This window comes from Emys orbicularis, chromosome 2, assembly GCF_028017835.1.
Source record: "Emys orbicularis isolate rEmyOrb1 chromosome 2, rEmyOrb1.hap1, whole genome shotgun sequence".
Lineage (NCBI taxonomy): Eukaryota > Metazoa > Chordata > Testudines > Emydidae > Emys > Emys orbicularis.
In genome coordinates this window covers 52,596,811-52,615,562 of record NC_088684.1, presented here as the reverse complement: position 1 = coordinate 52,615,562, position 18,752 = coordinate 52,596,811, and the positions used below count along the sequence as shown (strand labels likewise).

General features: G+C 46.9%; 1 protein-coding gene across 1 annotated transcript in view; it reads right to left on the bottom strand.

Annotated features, from left to right (window-relative positions):
* ZNF704 (zinc finger protein 704) overlaps positions 1 to 18,752 on the bottom strand; it is a 145,725-nt gene that overhangs the window by 103,305 nt on the left and 23,668 nt on the right. The window contains exon 2 of the mRNA XM_065399938.1: positions 38 to 285. Within this exon, the coding sequence (XP_065256010.1) occupies positions 38 to 264 (227 nt within the window). The 5' untranslated portion in view covers positions 265 to 285. The remainder of the gene's footprint in view (positions 1 to 37; positions 286 to 18,752) is intronic.

The window sequence follows — 18,752 nt, the reverse complement described above, 5'->3', positions numbered from 1 at the left end:
GACAAAACAAAACATGCTTTTAAAAGTCTGTCCTTACCTTGCTGGAGGCACATCAATATTTGAAGAAACAACCTTGCGTTTCTGTTCAAGAAGACAGACAGAACGAGTGTTTTCTTTTTCATGCTCATGAATTCTGTTTGTTTTTTTGGTGTCTGCAGTTTTTAAATCTTCCTCCCTCATGGCCAACAGGAGAAACTGTTGGTCTGGTAATTTTTGACTGATGTCACTTTTTAGGTCATCCTGTTGAAATGTAGTGAAGGTCATTTCACGCTTAATGCTGCCTGCCTGCAAAATTAAAAGCAATTATTATTACATTTTCCTTTATTTCTCTTAAAAGGGGGAAAAAATTCAACACCCCTAAGGCAGCCACTTCTATTTAGCATCACTAACTAGGCCACTACCTCTTTGCCCTCCACAGACTCTAAAATTGCTGTCATTTTTCTTCAAAAGAAATTTACTAGTGACAAAGGCAGTCCAGACAATAATATCATTGTTTTGGGAAGCAATTTCTGACTGCATTATAAGGTAAGCAGTTTCAGATAACTCATAATTCTTAACCTAAGAATAAATCAAGTATTATATATTTACACACACACACAGTCTTTATTTGGAAATAAACAGGAGAATTCACAATTTATATGGATATCTTTCTAAAATGAATCCAACATGGCCAGCCCACCAAAACTATATATATATATATATATATATATATATATATATATATATATATATATATATATATATATATATATATACACACACACACACACACAACAATTATTGCACAGCATAACTGTAAATATTATCATTTGGAAGGAATGTGAAGTGTGTTTTTATATATAAACAACTGGGAGGCTCCCGAGAAGCAATTTAATAATTTGTGTTTTACTTGAAAATAAAGATAACATATTTAAACCTGTCTCTCTCTCCCCCCCTTCCCCATAGAAGAGCCTGCTTCCTGGTTGCAGGAGTATGAATTACTGGCCAGGTCCTGTTTGACCATTAAGTGGAAACTGGCAGTTCCAGAGAGGCTGTTTCATAGCAGCTATGATAATTTGCCACCACTTGGCCTCTTCTACAGGGAGATTCAGACCCTCACACTGTAAAGGTGCAAACACACAGGAAGGCTGTTAAGAGACCAGCCTTTATTTCCTGCCCCCTGTCACACAACATGGGTCAAGGTTACAAAAAGTTGTGACCCTTAAATACATGACAGTGGTCAGTATTCACTCTGAGCCTTCCCTCCAGTCCTCCTCCTCTCTGCCTCCCCTCCTACAAAAGGGAGGGCTACCCGCTTTAGACGCTTCCACTTCTCCAAGTATAAGAATATCTTCTGGGACTGGGGCCAAGGGAAAAAAAGCCCAGAGGGTCATGCTAGCAGCTCCTAGGGGTGGAGGAGCCTACAACACTCTTACTAGCTCAACATGTAACCCACACACCTCCAGGGTGTGGTGTTCTGTCCCATCTAGTGGCACCAAGACCACTTAGAAAGAGACTTAAATAAGTCTGCTCTACAACTTTAGCTATTAGCCAGTTGGCTTTTAGCTCATGCTGTAGAGGCTCATGCACTAAGCTCCAGAGGCCCCAGGTTCAATCCTGCTCACAGATGACAGGGGTCTGTCGGCATTACATACACATTAACTCTCTCAGGCCCAGTTACAAGTGTCCCCTGCCAGCCTTACATCACACCTCTGCCCAGTTCCTCCATTCTCTCAACTTCTCCACTCCTGGGGAATGGAGACGCAGGGCTGGGCTGGCACAGGAAGTTAGTTAGAAGGGCCTGATCATGTTACTTCAAGGCACCCAAACTTTTGCTACTGAGCTCTCGAACTGGTCACTTGTCAGAAGCCTAAGGAATGCACTCAAACTGCAAAAAATAAACCAGAATGCAGCTGTTTAATATGGACTTGCAGTCTGCAGAAAACACAGGTCATCCTGATCTGAGTAGCTGCACTTCTGTGATAGAGAGGAAGATGCCACGGCCACACTATAGAAATCTGGGGGCTGACATCTTGAATGCCTATGCATCACTTGATTTCTTATTGATCAGTAAATTGGAGGACACAAACAGTGCTGGCAGTAATCGCACAAGTGATTTCTCTGGCTGAATCCTTGTCCTCTGCTGCCCAGGGTCACAGTGTCTGGAAGCCCATCCTCCCCATTCTCACATTTAAAATGCCCAGGATGTTTTGGAAATACCTCTATTCCTGCTAGCCCATCTTTGCAAGCAAGCCAACTGGTATGATTCCACGTAAAGCTACAATGAAACCTCCCGCTACTGCTGCCTGGATGTTTATTTGGACATTGCAAAGGAGATGCAGAAGCTGAGGTATGACAGGGACAATTCCAAGACTGGGCAAAGGCAGGTGACAAACAGTCTGGTGTAGGGTTGCCACCTGTCCGGTTTTCACCCGGAGAGTCCGGGTTTCGGCTTGTGTGTCCGAGTGCCATTTGACAAGCCATGATGTCAGGGGTTTTTTTTTTAATCTATGGCAACCCTAAGCAGAAGGAAGGAGACAGTGCAGCAGCAGCCACTGCCACCACCTCTGGGGCCAGGCTCGCGGCGACAGCATGTGGTGTGCAGAGGCAGGGCCTCGGGGGGAAGAGGCAGGGCAGTGGCGGGGCCTCAGGCGAAGAGGTGAGGCAGGGGGCAAGGACTCAATGATCTGGTTACCAACCATTGGAAATGTGTCAACCCTCGTCTGGTGCTGTCCCTCTGAGCTGCTTCTACTAGACAGAGTTTGATGTCATACTGAGCGGGGACCCCATCACCAGCCTGTGACAGTGGACACCTCGCAACATCCAGCGGAAGAAACCCTAGAAATGCAGAGTGAGGAAGAGTTCATTGAGGAGGGGGATATGGAGGATGCAGAGCCCACAGATAACCAGGAGCTATTTGAGATGCAGCTGGACCCAGAGACAGAACACGTCAAGGAAGGGGATAGGGACTCAGATAGGTGTATTTTACCACCCCCATTAATGCATACTTTTTTAAAGCTCTCTTTATGATCCCCAACACTTCACTTCCCTTTCTCTGGCCCCTATCTCCCTCTCAAAATGGCTGCCAACTGCATGTAGCAGAGAACAAAGGGATTCTGTTTTAAAGTAGGTGGTTTATTTTAAGGGCAGCAATAGTAAAAAAAACAAAACAAAAAACAGAAATTCTTTAAGATACCAAAAAGCATTCCCAAACACATGCTTTGGCAGAAGCCTTTGATAAGAAGCCTTTCAAAGGAAGAACATTTTTAAAATAAAAATAAAACCAGAAAGGACATATACACAATACCTGAGCATTTAAAATAAATACATCAAAAAATACAAAACAAGGCTTGCAAACAATCTAGTACCTTAGGGCATTCACTACATGATGTTGCAGAAATATTCTTGTAAGCTTATGAGATGAAGGTTTTCTAGACCATAAAACACAATATTTTGTCTTTCATGTCTGAAAATCCAAGTACAAAACAAAACATTTTCATGCTGTGCGTAGACTCAGGAAAGGGGCAGAAACTGCTGCTGGCTCACGGGGTTTGGACTGGCTCACAGAAATAGCCAACTACCACAACTCTCCTCCACTTGCAGAGTTTCTGGTTTACTTTAGCCCAGACATCCTTTTTGTCCTCTGGCACAGTGTCGGGGAAACTTTCAGCAAGTACTCTGATGTTTGCCCGTGCATTTCTAGGAAGAGCAGCCTTGTTTCTCCCGCTGCAATAAGACACTCTGCAATGAGCTCCAGGGGTATGATCACTGTGAAGAAGCCAGATGTGTATGGGCCCAGACAACCTCAAGCCATCTTGAGCAATTGCTTTCTCTGGGCCTTTTGTATCCTCGAAAGCGATATAGCTGCCAGAATCCCCACTGCCAAAGTTCAACAGTGTTTACTGCATTATCCCTACATTTACCCTGGACCCCACATCTAGCCCTGCACCCATCACACCTAAAGGGTTTCAAAAGTACCCCATACACTCACCATGGCATGTGCTGGTGCCCGAGCCTGATGCAAGCAGATGTGACTGTGACCTGTTCATATATTTTATACAGATCTATACGGGAAATATTTTAAGCAGCTGTGGCATTTATTTTTTGATGTCTACTAATCCCTTAAATCTAACAATGCCTGCCTCTGGTTGTTTATCAGTGACCTCATGGCTGGGACATTCTTGAGGGCCAGCCCAGCCATGCCGGCTGAAAGACTGACCTTGATCAGGAGGGGGGAAAGAAAAGAAAAAAAAAAAAAAAAAGACAGGAGAGGACCTGTTCTTGGAACTTCTCTAGTGGTCCAAGTTCAAAACCTGTGAAACCAGAGAACACATACAGGGGGTATCTTCCAACCCTAACAGTGTCCCTGCTTGCAGCTTGTTAAGAAAACCTGTATTCCTAAAGATGTAAGCGTCAAGAACCTTTCCTGACCAGCCAGTGTTAGTGTCAGTGAAACATCCATGGTGATCTACTCATGAATGCATTACCATGGAAAAGTACCCTTTCCCTGTTTATGTACTCCAAAGTGGGGGGGGGGGGGGGGGAGAGGGAAGGAATGGACGGTTCAGGGTATGCATTCCATCCATGGCCCCACCATAATTAGGGAAGCCCATTTTGTTGAATCCATCGTTTCCTTCACATTGCCCGGAGTTACAACTTGTGCCACAGAACACATTTAATGGCCTTGCACACCTGGATGATGACCACCCCCACCATAGATTTTTCCAGCACTGAACTGAGATTGACCATCCTCTGATAGTCATCTGGGGTTCCAAGCTTCTAGAACAACAGCCACCCATTTCTTCACTGTCAAAACAACTCTCATTCTGGAGTGTCCGCACTGAAGAGCTGGGCCAAGCTCAGCACACAGCTCCAGAAATGTGGCCTTCCACAAATCCTGCAGCCACTGCTATGATCCCATATTTGCATCACGATGCAATCCCACTTTTCCATGCTAGTTTCATGAGCCCAGAACTGCCACTCTACCATGTGCAGTTGGTCAGTGAATGGCTACAGCAACTAGCAAAGGCCACTGATTGCCTGCATCATCCAGACATCCTCAGTTATCTCCAATTCATTGCTGCACACCCAGCTGTCATGGTAACTGTCTGAGTTCTGCAAACACAGTACAATCAGTTGCTTGGTCTCTAAAACAGACACGATAGCTCTGCTGGTCTGTTCAGCATCTATAGTTCTCACAGTAAGATGGCAGAGATCGAAAACTGGTACAAGGAAGAGCAGGTTATGGGATGGTACAGTGGTGCTTGTGAGAATTTGACCCCAAACTCCCATAATACCCTGAGAGGAGTGCTGGTATCCCACAACGCACTACAATCTTTCCCCAGAAGGCAGTGTACCGGCCAGTGGTGCAGGGGACACTGGGATACCCACCCATATCTTCTGCCAATACAACCTATCACTGAGGATGAGCTCACTTGCAAATGCAGACAAGTGAGATTGCACTCTAGCAATATGGCCATATTGGCAGCTGTACGTCAGTGGAAATTTTACAAGTAAAACTTCTAATGTAGATGTATCTTAAGTAAACTACCTCTTTTCCCCTTCAAAAAAGATCTCCTGACAAATTAATAACAACACAGCAGAAAGGCTTTTGTCTCTCCCAAACATCTATATGTATAGTTTTTAAACATCGGCAGGTACGAGAATGGTATGTTATTTTCGGTTCACAGGATACATAATTATGCCAAGTTTGTTCTGCTATGAAAAGCACATGTCACCACAGGCACATAAATACTTAGGACAAATGATTTAATGTGTGTCTCATTCTAATGTTTCCATGGCAGGACTACTGGCAGTTTCAACAGAAAACTAGAACAGTTACTTAAAAAATGTAAATAGTAGAAAGCATTAGTCATTTTATACTTCTTGACACACAGCCAGCTGACATGCTACTGAGAAAATTTGCCTCTCCACTGTCTTGGAAAGCAAAACACTCAACATGTAAACAACTAGAACGAAGAACTAAGATACAGATGGTATAAATTTGGTTGTGGTAATGGTGATTATATTTAAAAAAAAATTTAAAAAATAGACTAGAAGTCCCTCCTCAAGGGCCTCATGAGTGCCCTCAATATCCATCTATATTGCTGTAGGATCAGAATTTACACACACACAAAATGTCAGTGTTAATGTCTGTGCAACCTTAATTTGGCTCCTGTGTGTGCTACATTATGACAGTATTTAAGTACATGATCGCATACTATATTTTCTTTCCACAGGACCCCTAGCATATTCAGCGCACAGGATGGACATTTTATGTTCTCCACATTGGTCAATGTGTGCCCCCATGCCTTATTTACTTGACACTATTCAAACCTTACTCTGAAGGCACAATTTTTAATTTCCTCATGGGCTTTTCTATGGTGCTCATCACTACAGGATCTTAGTGCTTCACAAACATTTATGAATTTATTTTCACAATAACCCTGTGAAAGAGGGGGTATTTATTATCCCCATTTTTCAGATGAACAAGTGAGGCACAGAAATGAAAGTCAAAAGCATCTGCTAATTTTGGGTGCCCAATCTGAGATGCCTAGAACCTCTTTTCACAAAGCGCAGCTTCCATTGACTTCAGTCGCAGCAATGAGTGCTCAGCCTTTCTGCAAATCGGACCCCGGGGTCTCAAGTCAGACACCCAGAATATCAGGAAAACAAAATTAGTGACTTGCTGTGAAAAGTCTGATTTATGAAGATTAGGACCTCACAGGGACTCTGTGGCACAGGCAGGAAGAGAATCCAATTAAACTACCTTAATTATGATAATGACCTTCCTCTTCCTGCAATTCCCTGCTTCATTCACTACACACCCTCCAACTTCTGTAACAAATGAGACAGGGGTCCTACAGAAAACAGCTGCCTTCACTACACAACTGATTAATCCCCGGAACAGGTCCACCCTGTGCATTGAATGAGGCTGGGGCCTTGGCGGGAAAAAAAGTATATGATCACATAATTAAAGGCTTTATCATAATGCATATGCACCAGGGGATCAAATTAAGGTTGCACATGCAACTTTAATTCTGGCATTTCCTAACCTTTTAGTGCTTGACTTTGCAACCTTACCAATGTTCTGTTAATGTAGTTTGTGTGTAATTTCTCAACTTTTTAAAAAGCATGCTGAAAAAACTAATCCCAACATGTGGCATCATACTGACATCTACAGAAGGTCATCACCCAGGTTGGGAACCTTTAGATCAGATGTTCCCAAACTGTGGGACACACGCTCTGGGGAAAGACAGTGTAATAAGGTTATTGGGGAGTGCAAGGACCTGACAGGGCCACGCTGAAGAGCCTGGGGCAGCAGGATGCTATGCTCAGCAGGGGAAGTGGACAGGGCTCTGTGCAGGGCAGTCTCGGCTGCCAGGACTAGGCTCTCTGCCTTTTTCACTTTCCCACTGTTGCGGCAGCAACCAATAGGCAGTTACTCTCCTCTACTGAGGAGGCTGGCGGGGACTCTGAGCAGGGAGTAGAAGGCTGTACCATGGGAGTACTGACCCCTCTGATGGACAGAAATCTCTCCTGACCCCAGATCTTCAGCATGGCCCCAGAGCACAGAGCCCCATCTGCTTCCTCTGCCAAACACAGCCTGAGCAAGGGAAGCGAACAGGGCTGTGCAGAAGGGCCAGAGGAGGTTCTGTCCAGCATGGGGAGAAGTACTCATGGGATACAACCTTCCACTGACCCCAGTATGCCCCCATTCACTTCCCCTGTGCAGGGATGGAACGAGACAGGCAGGAATCTGATCCTGGCACCCAAGACTGCCCGAACATTGTAGTGAGTGGAAGCCTTCCTCAATTGACGCAGGGTGAGAACCACTCCCAGTTCCTGTGGGTACTGGGCATGCCCTCACCCAGCCCCCATAAATACAAGGCATTTATCTCCCCCAATCCCCTTAGAAAGGGGGGAGAGTGAGCATGGTACATGAATCTCTGAAAGAGGATCAGCGAAAATTTTTTGGGAACCTCTACTTTAGATCTGATGCAGAGACCTCTGCCACGTGTGCTATAGAACATGGAATAACAGTAGTAGATGGTCATCCTCAAAGTGCACCAGCACCAGAGGGGAATAGGTCACTTTGCCAGTGGGTTTCACAGATATCTGCTGACAGCAGAGGAATTATGAGACTTGGGAAAGTTAGGTTCCATTCCAAGCTCTGGAGGAGAGTGTGACCTACTGAGCAGAGACTTCTGCCCATTCCCCTTCTTTCTCTCCCTCACCACCCAAGCGTGACCTCTTCTGCCACTTCCCCTCCAACCTGTCCCTATCCTACCCCTAGTCCGGTCTCTTCCCCACCTCCGTCTCCTTATTCCAATCTCATTCTCATCTAACCAATCCCATTCTCCACTCCTCAGGCCTCTCATCTCAGTACCAGTCTCCTTGCTCAACAACTCCTAGTCTCCCCCCTCTGAATTCCCCACCCCAGGCTCCCCACCCCCACCACAGTCCCAGTCTCCTTACCCAGCCTGAGTTCCCTCCCTGCATCAGCTTCTCATCAAATCTGTCTCTCTCTGATCCTGGCCAGTCACCAGCCCCACACATGCTCCCCATCCCAACTGGCTTCCAATCCCAATCTGCGGACTCCTCCTCCAATCTCTGTGTCCCCCTCCCAACTCCTTAACCCAGTCTCTTTGCCCAACCAGCCCCATTCTTCAACCAGCCTCCTTGTCCCAATCTACTCTCCTGCACCCCACCCCCTATCTGGCTCTTGTCCCCACTGCATTCAAATCAGACCGTTTCTTCCTCCACACTGCCTGGAAACAGCAGGTGGGGAGTGTCATTGAGAGTATAGGAAAGAGTCTCTGCTCTCAGTTCAGGTGCACAGACCTGGACCCAGCAGAGAGTTGTAATTGCAGGGAAAATCCTGCTCAGGCCCACGCTAGAGCATGCCCAGTGCAGATGGAAATTTGGGGGAATTTGGCCACTAAAATTTAAGAAGTCTCTACTGAGCATGTGCAAACTGTAATTTTTCAGATTTATAACTTGGCCAAATTTGGGTGGATTTTCTTGAGGAATAATGCCTTTGGCTGTCCCAACACAAAGGCTACCCCCTGAGAAATTATAAATTCCTGCTCCAAAACATGAGGTGCTGGAGCTTCTCAGAAAAATCGTCTTCAGAATTTTTTTTAACACGGGCAAAACAACATTTTCCCCTAGCCTCTTTCTCCGAAATAACTGAACCATTTTGGCTGAAAATTTTCCCCCGAGGCAGATATCCAGCACTGAAAATTTCAAGCCAAACCATTAAGGTTTGACCAAGTTATAAGCAACTAAAAATACAAACTTTGTCTACACGTACAGCGCTGCCGCAACATAGCTGCACTGGTGCAGCTGCACCCCTGTAGCATTTTAGTGAAGCTGCTCCCATTGACACAGTGCTGTCTACACCGGGGTTAGCTTGGTATAACTACGTTGGATGGGTGTGGATTTTTCACACCCCTGAGCAACGTAGCTATACCGATGTAAGCTTGTAGTGGCAGCGGCGATCCCTCAAGGTCAATGATGATTTCTTTCACAGGTTTTATTTTTCATGGGTCCTTTGGTGACTGAGGAGTCCAATCCTTGAGCCACAGGCTCATTGACAGACACTGCAGGTGGTGTTGGAAGACAGGGTTGGGCCGCGATTGCTGTGTGACAGTTGGCTTTCCTTTCTTTTCTGGCATTTTTCTGCAACCAGAGCAAGGCGATTTTCATCAAAAGTGGACGTTCCCTCTTTGACAAGTCTTTGCCAGTTATCCCTATCCTGGGCTGTGGTGTCGATGTGCCACATCTCTTGATGTTTATCTTTAAAGCGTTTCTTTTGGCCTTCCCATTTCCTTTCTCCTTTGGTTAGTTGGGCATACAGAAGTTGTTTCAGTAAGCGTACATCAGGCATGCACACACAGGGCCCGCTCCTCCTTAGCTGGTGCTGGATAATCAGGGCTTCAACGCTGAAGATGTTGGCCTCTGTGAGGACACGGACATTAGTGCGATGATCCTCCCACTTTACGTTGAGGATCTTCCGAAGAAAGTGCTGGTGCTGGTGTTCCAGGTTTTTCAGGTGTTTTCCATAGGTCACCCAAGACTCACAGCCGGAGAGGAGAGTTGGGATTACCACCGCTTTATAAACTAAAAGTCTAGTATGTGTCCTGATATTATGATTGTTGAACACCCAGCGAGACAGTTTGCCAAAGGCAAGACTGGCACAGCAAATTCTGTGCTGAATCTCCAGGTCTGTGTCTGCCCTCTGTGAGAGAAGGCTGCCAAGATAGGTGAAGTGTTCTACCCCTAGTACATCTGTTAGTCTTAAAGGTGCCACAGGACTCTCTGTTGCTTTCTACATTTTCTAGTTCTTCTTTGTCGATGTAGATCTTCCTTGCTGAGTCTGATGATTGACTGGGAGCTGGCTGGTGGAGAACTTTAGTTTTGCCAATGTTCACAGTTAGCCCTAGGCTTTTGTAAGCTTCAGAGAAGCAATTAAGGGCTGTTTGTAGATCCTCCTTTGAGTGTGCAACTACAGCACAATCATCTGCATACTGGAGTTTGGTTATTGTTGCCGATATTACTTTAGTTCTGGCATGGAGATGAGAAAGGTTGAAGAGGTTGCCATCAATCCGATATTGGATGCCAATGCCCTGTAGTAAATGGTCTTGGGTTAATGTTTTCATAGCTGGTAAGAAAATGGAGAAAAGGGTGGGTGCCAGTACACAGCCTTGTTTTACGCCAGTTCGGATGTCAAAGAGCTCAGAGGTAGAGCCGCTGCACAGGATGGAGGCAGTCATCTGACTTGGAGGAGTCTTACAATGGTGATAAATTTGCATGGGCAGCCAAACTTTGACATGATTTTCCACAAAGCCTCATGGTTGACAAAGTTGAAGGCTTTGGTCAGATCGATAAAGGCCATATACAGCTCCTGGTGTCATTCTTGTCATTTTTACTGGCTCTGCCTGGCTACAGAAATCATGTCGGTTGTGCCTTGTGATGGTCTGAAGCCATATTGGGACTCTGGAAGTACTTCCTCGGCAAGAGGGAGCAGGCGATTCAGTAAGATTCTAGCAAGAATCTTCCCAGTGATGGAGAGGAGGGCAATGCCTCGATAGTTGTCACAGTCAGCCCTGTCTCCCTTTTTGAAAATGGTGATGATGTTAGCATTACGTAAGTCAGCGGGGATTTCTTTGGTGCACCAGATTTTGAGGAGCAGCAAGGGAAGCTTGTTAGTCAGTGTTCTCCCCCCACTTTCAGTACTTCAGCTGGTATGCCATCAGGACCTGGTGCTTTATTGTTCTTCATTTGTTTAATTGCTTTGCAGACCTCCTTAGGTGGCAAGAGTTTCCCAGATTGGGTGCTGAGGGATGGAGTCGATGGTGTCATCAGTCACAATAGATTGTTTGTAGCGTAGGCCTGGCCACAGTCTTATAATGAGAAGTGTCAGGCAACCTCAATAATCGGTGACTCCACCGGCCTCTCTCCTGAATCCCTGCCACACACTTTTTTCAAGGAATTGTCACAGCATAATTTCTCACTCAACATAAATACATATTAGGATTGATATTTCCACCATAAGTTTAAATTAAAATATGAAAAGTCTTACGAATAAAGGGTGCCAGCCAATTCAGTGAAAAACTGCTTCCTGAATCAATGGGCTCCAGAAACAGTGTTCCTAAAATTTATGGTTGTAAAGATACACTTGAAAACATGAACAGAGTGTAAACTGGTGCAGCTCTGTCTTCCTGACTGCAGGCTGTCTGAAACAAATCGGTCTCATTCACCTCCATGGGTTAAGTCTGACACATAAAGAAGACAATTTGTTCACTATTTCACTGCTGATCATTTGACATCCAGCTAATATATTTCTTAAACCAACTCCCAATGACCCTCACAACTCTCTAAATGCCAGAAGCCCAAACTACTCCCTACTCAGCTAACAACAGATTTCATCCCCCTCTGACCCCTACAGGCAAGAGGTTTCTACCTTAAGACTTCAGGGAAAGGAACGCATCAATGACAATACTTTTCAATTGCATTAGGTATTTACAGTGGGTTAGGAGATTCCACCATCCACGCAGCACCTATGAAGTTTTCTATCCCAGCATTCAGAGTGAGTGCACTGGGGTGGTCCACAGGAGTCAGCAGGACAGAATCCTTCCCCTGCAGGTCAGGATGTAGCAGTAGCATCGTAGACACTGTTTGCAGCCTAAGAGCTGCAGCAACCACATTTACTCAAGGTGATTAGTGTGACCCATGGAGCCACCAGCCCAATCCTAACCCCTTTCTTGCACCTGCTTATCTGAAGCCCCCACAGAGCTGTGCAGCACACAATGGATGAGGACCTGCTACATGCTGCCCTTCCCCTAGGCAATTTATTCCAGTGCTTAACCACCCTGACAGTTAGGAATTTTTTCTTAATGTCCAACCTAGACCTCCCTTGCTGCAATTTAAGCCCATTGCTTCTTGTCCTATCCTCAGAAGTTAAGGAGAATAATTTTTCTCCCTCCTCCTTGTAACAACCTTTTACGTACTTGAAAACTGTTATCATGTCCCCTCTCAGTCTTCTCTTTTCCAGACTAAAGAAACACAATTTTTTCCAATCTTCTCTCATGTTTTCTAGACCTTTAATAATTTTTGTCGCTTGTCTCTGGACTCTTTCCAATTTGTCCACATCTTTCCTGAAATGTGGCGCCCAGAACTGGACACAATATAGTATAGTATATATTATAGAAATACATTCTCCCATTGCCCCCTAAACGTGGAACAAACTCCCACATCTTGAGCTCTTCCTTCTTTCAATTTTCATGAAGCCTCCATTCTAAATTGATATCCACTGTCTGAGGCTATGTCTACACAGCAACTAGTCACCCATGACTGGCCCATGCTAGCCAACTTGGGCTCGCAGGGCTTGGGCTGCAGGGCTGTTTCATTGCTGTGTAGACTTCAGGACTCGGGCTGGAATCTGGGTTCTAGAGCCCTGCCAGGTGGGAAGGTCCCAGAGCTCAGGTTCCAGCCCAAGCCCAGAAATCTAGGCAGCAATGAAAAAAAATGTTACCTACCTTTTGTAACTGTTGTTCTTCAAGATGTGTTGCTCATGTCCATTCCAATCAGGCGTGCAGGTCCCGCGTGCACAGTAGCCGGAAGGTTTTTCCCCTAGCAGTACCTGTCAGGTCGGCTCAGGTGCCCCTGGAGTCGCGCCTCAATGGTGCTGTATATAGGGTCCTGCCAAACCGCCGCCATTTCAGTTCCTTCTTGCCGGCCTTGCTCCGACAGAGGGGAGGCTGGTGGGTCTTGGAATGGACATGAGCAACACATCTAAAAGAACAACAGTTACGAAAGACAGGTAACAGTTTTTTCTTCTTCGAGTGCTTGCACATATTGATTCCAATTAGGTGACTCCCACGCAGGAACTTGGAGGCCAGGTCGGAGCTCCTGGGTTCGCTGATTGAAGCACCACTCTGCCGAAGGCTGCTTCGTCTCTAGCCTGCTGAGTAATGTAATGGGAAGTAAGGGTGTGGATTGAGGACCATGTCGCAGCCCTGAAAATTTCATGGGTTGGAACCTGGTCCAGTAACGCCACTGAAGATGCCTGCGCCCTTGTGGAGTGTGCTGTCAGCGTGGGAGCAGGTACTTTCTCCAGATCATAGCCCATCCGGATGCACGATGTAATCCATGATGAAATTCTTTGAGAAGAGACTGGGAGCCCTCTCAATCTGTCTGCTACTGCGATGAATAGTTCAGTGGATTTTCAAAACTGTTTCATCCATTTGATATAGAAGGCTAATGCTAAGCGAACATCCAAAGAGTGGAGTTTTTGTTCCCGGCTGTTTGCATACGACTTGGCGTAAAAAACGGGGAGAAAAATATCCTGATTAACATGAAACTGGAAGACGACCTTCGGGAGGAAGGCTGGGTGCGGTCAAAGCTGAATCTTGTCCTTACAGAACACTGTGTAAGGAGGGTTCAGACGTTAGGGACTTAAGCTCGGATACCTTCCTGGCAGAGGTTATTGCCACCTGGAACGCTACCTTCCATGAGAGTTAGAGCAAAGAGCATGTTGCAAGTGGTTCAAAGGGGGGGGGCATTAGTTTGGAAAGAACCAGGTTAAGGTCCCAGGCCAGGATCGGCTGCCGTACCCGAGGGTATAGCCTGTCAAGTCCTTTAAGAAAGCATCCAACTATTGGGTTGGTGAAGACCGAATGGCCCACCACACTTGGGTGAAAGGCAGAAATGGCAGCCAAGTGGACTTTTATTGATGACATAGAAAGTCTTTGCCACTTTAGGTGCAGAAGGTAGTCCAAAATAAAAGGTATTGTCTAGGAGATGTGTTTCTCTGTGATGACCAAATTGTCAATCTCTTCCATTTGTCTAGGTAGATGGCCCTAGTAGATGGTTTCCTACTGCCAAGGAGGACTTCCCTAACTGGATCCACGCAAACAAGCTCCGTTCAGTTTAGCCATGGAGCTTCCAAGCTGTGAGGTGGAGAGACTTGAGGTTGGGGTGCTGAAGACAGTCTGGGAGCAGCGGTAGAGTGATCTGAGTTTCCACTGACAGCTCCAGAAGAGACGTGTACCAGTGCGGACATGGCCAGGCTGGACCTATCAATATCACGGAGGCTTTGTCCCTCCAAACCTTGAGTAGCACCTTGTGGACGAGTGGGATTGGTCGCATAAAGGAGGTGGTCCTTCCAGGAAAGAAGGAATGCATCCACGATCAAGCCCGGGCTGTGATTCAGGAAGGAGCAGAACTGCAGACACTTCCTGTTATATCTTGTCGTGAACAAGTCTATCTGGGGAATTCTCCACTGTCGGAAGATGGATGTTCACAATGTCCAGAGGCTTGACTACTCATGGTTGTGAAAGCATCTTCTTAGATGGTCTCCCAACTTGTTCTGAACTCTGGGGAGATAAGATGCCTCCAGGTGTATTGAGTGAGCTATGCAGAGGTCCCACAATTTGAGGGCTTCCTGGCACAGGGGAGAGAAGTGTGCTCCCCATGTCTGTTTACATAAAACATCACTGTTGTATTGTCTGTCATGACTGATACACATCTTCCCTCCAAGTGAGCTTGGAAGGTCTGGCACGCCAGACGAACTGCCCTCAGCTCCCTGATGTTGATGTGAAGTGAGAGCTCTGCTTGGGACCAGAGGCCCGGAGTCCTGAGCGTCCCCAGATGTGCTCCCCACCCCATCGCTCACGCATCTGTGACCAGAGAAATGGTTGAGGTCTGGAGAAGGGAATCCCCACGCACACAGCTTACGGGTTGAGCCACTATAGGAGAGACTTGAGAACCGGCCAGGAAAGAATGACAATCTTGTCTAGACTGTCCCGGTTTGGTCGATACACCAAGGCTAGCCATGCCTGACGGATCCTCAGTCTGGCATGCTGCACTATGTAAGTACAGGTGGCCACATGGCCGAGGAGCTTCAGGCAATTTCTTGGTGTGGGGATAGGGAATTGTCTGCCACCTTGTGTGATGTCGCAAAGGGTCTGAAATCGTGACTCTGGTAGAAATCTCTTGCCTATTTTGAGTCCAATACTGCCCCTATGAACTCTATACTCTGAACGGAGAACAGAGTTGACTTCTGCATGTTCAGTAGAAGGCCAAGGTTGTTGAAAATTGCTCTTATCACGCTTACATGCACGTCCACTTGTGCTTTGGAGCGGCCCTTGATCAGCCAGTTGTCGAGGTATGTAAACATCTGCACCTGGGACTTCTACAAAAAAGTGGTCACGACTGCCATGCACTTGGTGAACACCCAATGTGACCCCGACAGGCTGAAGGGGAGGACCGTGAACTGATAGTGATGGTGGTTCACCACAAACCTGAGGTACCTTCTGTGGGACAGTGTTATTGAAACATGGAAATAAGCATCCTTCAAGTCGAGAGTGGCATACCAGTCCCCTGGATCCAGGGAAGGGATAATGGAGGCCAAAGAGACCATGCAGAACTTCATCTTCTTCATGAACTTGTTGAAGTCTCACTGGTCTAGGATGGGCCGGAGGCCTTCTTTGGCTTTCGGGATTAGGAAATAATGGGAATAGAACCCCTTGCCCCTTAGCTCCTGAGGAACCTCCCGAGGACCGGCTTTGCTTCTAGCCCTTGGCACTGAGAGGATCGCATGGTGCCAGGTCTTCCGGTGCAGTGACTGGTACAGCTTGGGACGGCTGGTCCTGCATCGAGGGAGGTGGGGGAGGCATGTGGGATTCTGAAGCCACCAACACCAACCTCCTGGTATAAGACTCCTGGCTTTGATGGAATGCCCAGGGGGTTCAAAATGGCCATAGGGTTGGAGCCTGGCATTGTGCGGGTCATGGTATCGGGGGACATTGCTGTCTTTCCCTGTCCGACTTCGAGCATCTGCGTTCCAATCTGTGCCGGCTCCACCTGGACACAAAGGACTCCACCTCCAATTGGGAGGACTCACTGTAGGAGGACCATAGGGGAGCGGTGCTGAGAGTTTGGGGACCGGTGCGTCTGCCCTGCCGGTCTGCTGCCAGAAGGTACCAGTGACCGGTGCCGAGGTGATGGTGACTGACTTGGTACCATCACTGGCTTGCCTCGGGATGGCACCGAGGGTCTCAGGGCTACCTTTTGAGCTCGGTGCCCTGTCTTGCCTAGGTGGGGAAGGCAGTGCTGTGAAGGTGATGAGTTCTCTCGACGCCTCAAAGGTCCAGTGTGGAGGGCAGCTCCAACACCTCTCCGCGTCTCTCCCAGGGAGAGGAGTTCTGGGGAGCTGGACTCGACTGACCCCTTCTCAGGGCAGGAGTCAACGGTGCCAGGCTAGGTGGTGCTGCGCTTACATGGCCCAACGCGGCTCTCACTGCGTCTGAGTCCTTCCGTCCTGGTCTCGTGTGGGTGAGCGTCCCCCGTCTGGCTTCTTCTTCTTGCAGGGCACCGGGGACTGGGAAGGGTGCTGTGTGCTGCCATGTGCAGATCCCCTGTGCAGGGAGCCCTGTTGGTGCCGAACATCTCTACCCAAGTCCTTTCTTGGTGCCAGTTTCCCGTGTCATCGCCGGAGCACTGCACACTGATGCTGAGGTGCTAGGCATCGGTTCAGACTAACTCGACTCCGAGCGGGGACAGAAGGCAGCCTCCATCAGAAGGATCTTCAACCGTTGGTCCCTCTCTTTTTGAGTCCTGGGGCGGAATCCCCTACAGATCTTGCAACAGTCCTTCTGATGCCATTCCCCTAGACACTTCAAGCAGGAAGTGTGAGGGTCAATCCTGGGCATAGGCTTGTTACAAACTGTGCAGGGTTTAAACCCCGGGGACCGAGGCATGCCCCAGTATGGGGGATGGCGGGAAAAGAAGGGGGATATCCCCAGAACAATTTTCTTCTGGAATTCTAGCTATATAATGACTAAACTAACTACAACTACTAATCTAACTATTTACAGAAAAAACAGTGTGAAGATTACTAGGGAAAAGGCTTGCTGAAGCAAGAGAGAATGAGCATTCCAACTAACCGTCACGGGTGGTAAGAAGGAACTGAAGTGGCAGAGCCCTATATATATGGCGCTATTGAGGCATGAGCTAACCCGATGGGTACTGCTAGGGGAAAAACCTTCTGGCTACTGTGGATGCAGCATGCGCATAACTAATTGGAATCAACATGAGCAAGCACTCAAAGAAGAAAGCCATGCAGCCCGAGTCGGCTGGCATAGGCCAGCCACAGGTTTTTCTTTGCTGTGTAGACATACCCAGTGTGTACACTGTATGGGACAGTGAACTTTATTCTTTAATGTTCTTGGTAAAGTCCTAAATATACTGACGAAGCCACGGAAATGATAAACAGTATATATGATAAAGTGCATCACTGCACCCATCATGCTATACTGTCAATTTTATAAGCAACATAAATAACCATAAACCAGACCTTTATCTAGTGTAAACTGATGTAGTTTCCAATAGAGTTACACCATTTTACATAAGCTGAGAACGTGGCTGCCTGTGTTACAGCATCCTGCTTGCAGAAGAAATGTGCATATATAAGCCTGACAGAACACTGCTTATGTCATTCTAGCAAGCAGCAGTTTGGCAATGTGAGGCCAATAGACTTCTCTGATCTCCAGGGGCAATTCAGCTCTCTCATTCTTACCCACAGATTTCTACTAGGATTCTGGCATGGCTAAATGAGGTCCGAAAAATCCCCAATTCAACACACAGTGGGAGTTCTTCTCATGGATGGAGTAAATTAGATAGCTTCAAGGCTCTGACCATTCTTGTGCTAATTTCAGACTGAAAAAAAAAAAGTGTCACATCATACAAAGATGGAACATACCTCTAAAACTCATCGAAACATCAGTTCCTCTATAGGGGAAAAAGAAAGTCTCTAGGGGAATGCCTCTACAGACACAAGCCCTGGTAGGGAAAATGCTTCTAGGCAGTTGTTCCCTTGAGGAAACCCCTGCATGTGCATGTTCCCTCTGAGCCCCTAAGATGAGGCTTTTATCATTTTAGCCAGAGCCCAAACAGCCCATGGGTGAATTAAGCCATTCTATTACTCCACCCTACTTAAGGCCAACAAGACCCTTTATAAACCAGACTCAGCTGCTCTTTGGGGTCCAACTCCACAAATGTACTTAGGCATCACTGTGATAAAACACATAAAACTTCTGCATGGCTGCTGCCTAACCTCACTCAGAGCCTAAATGTCCATTGTAAACATTCCCTAGGTGCCTACGTTCTTACCTCAGAGCATGTGCAGTGCTGCCTCACTAGTCATCCAGATGCCCATTTCCTGCCTAAGCCCCAGAGCAATCTACCAACCAGGGAGGGAGGGAGGG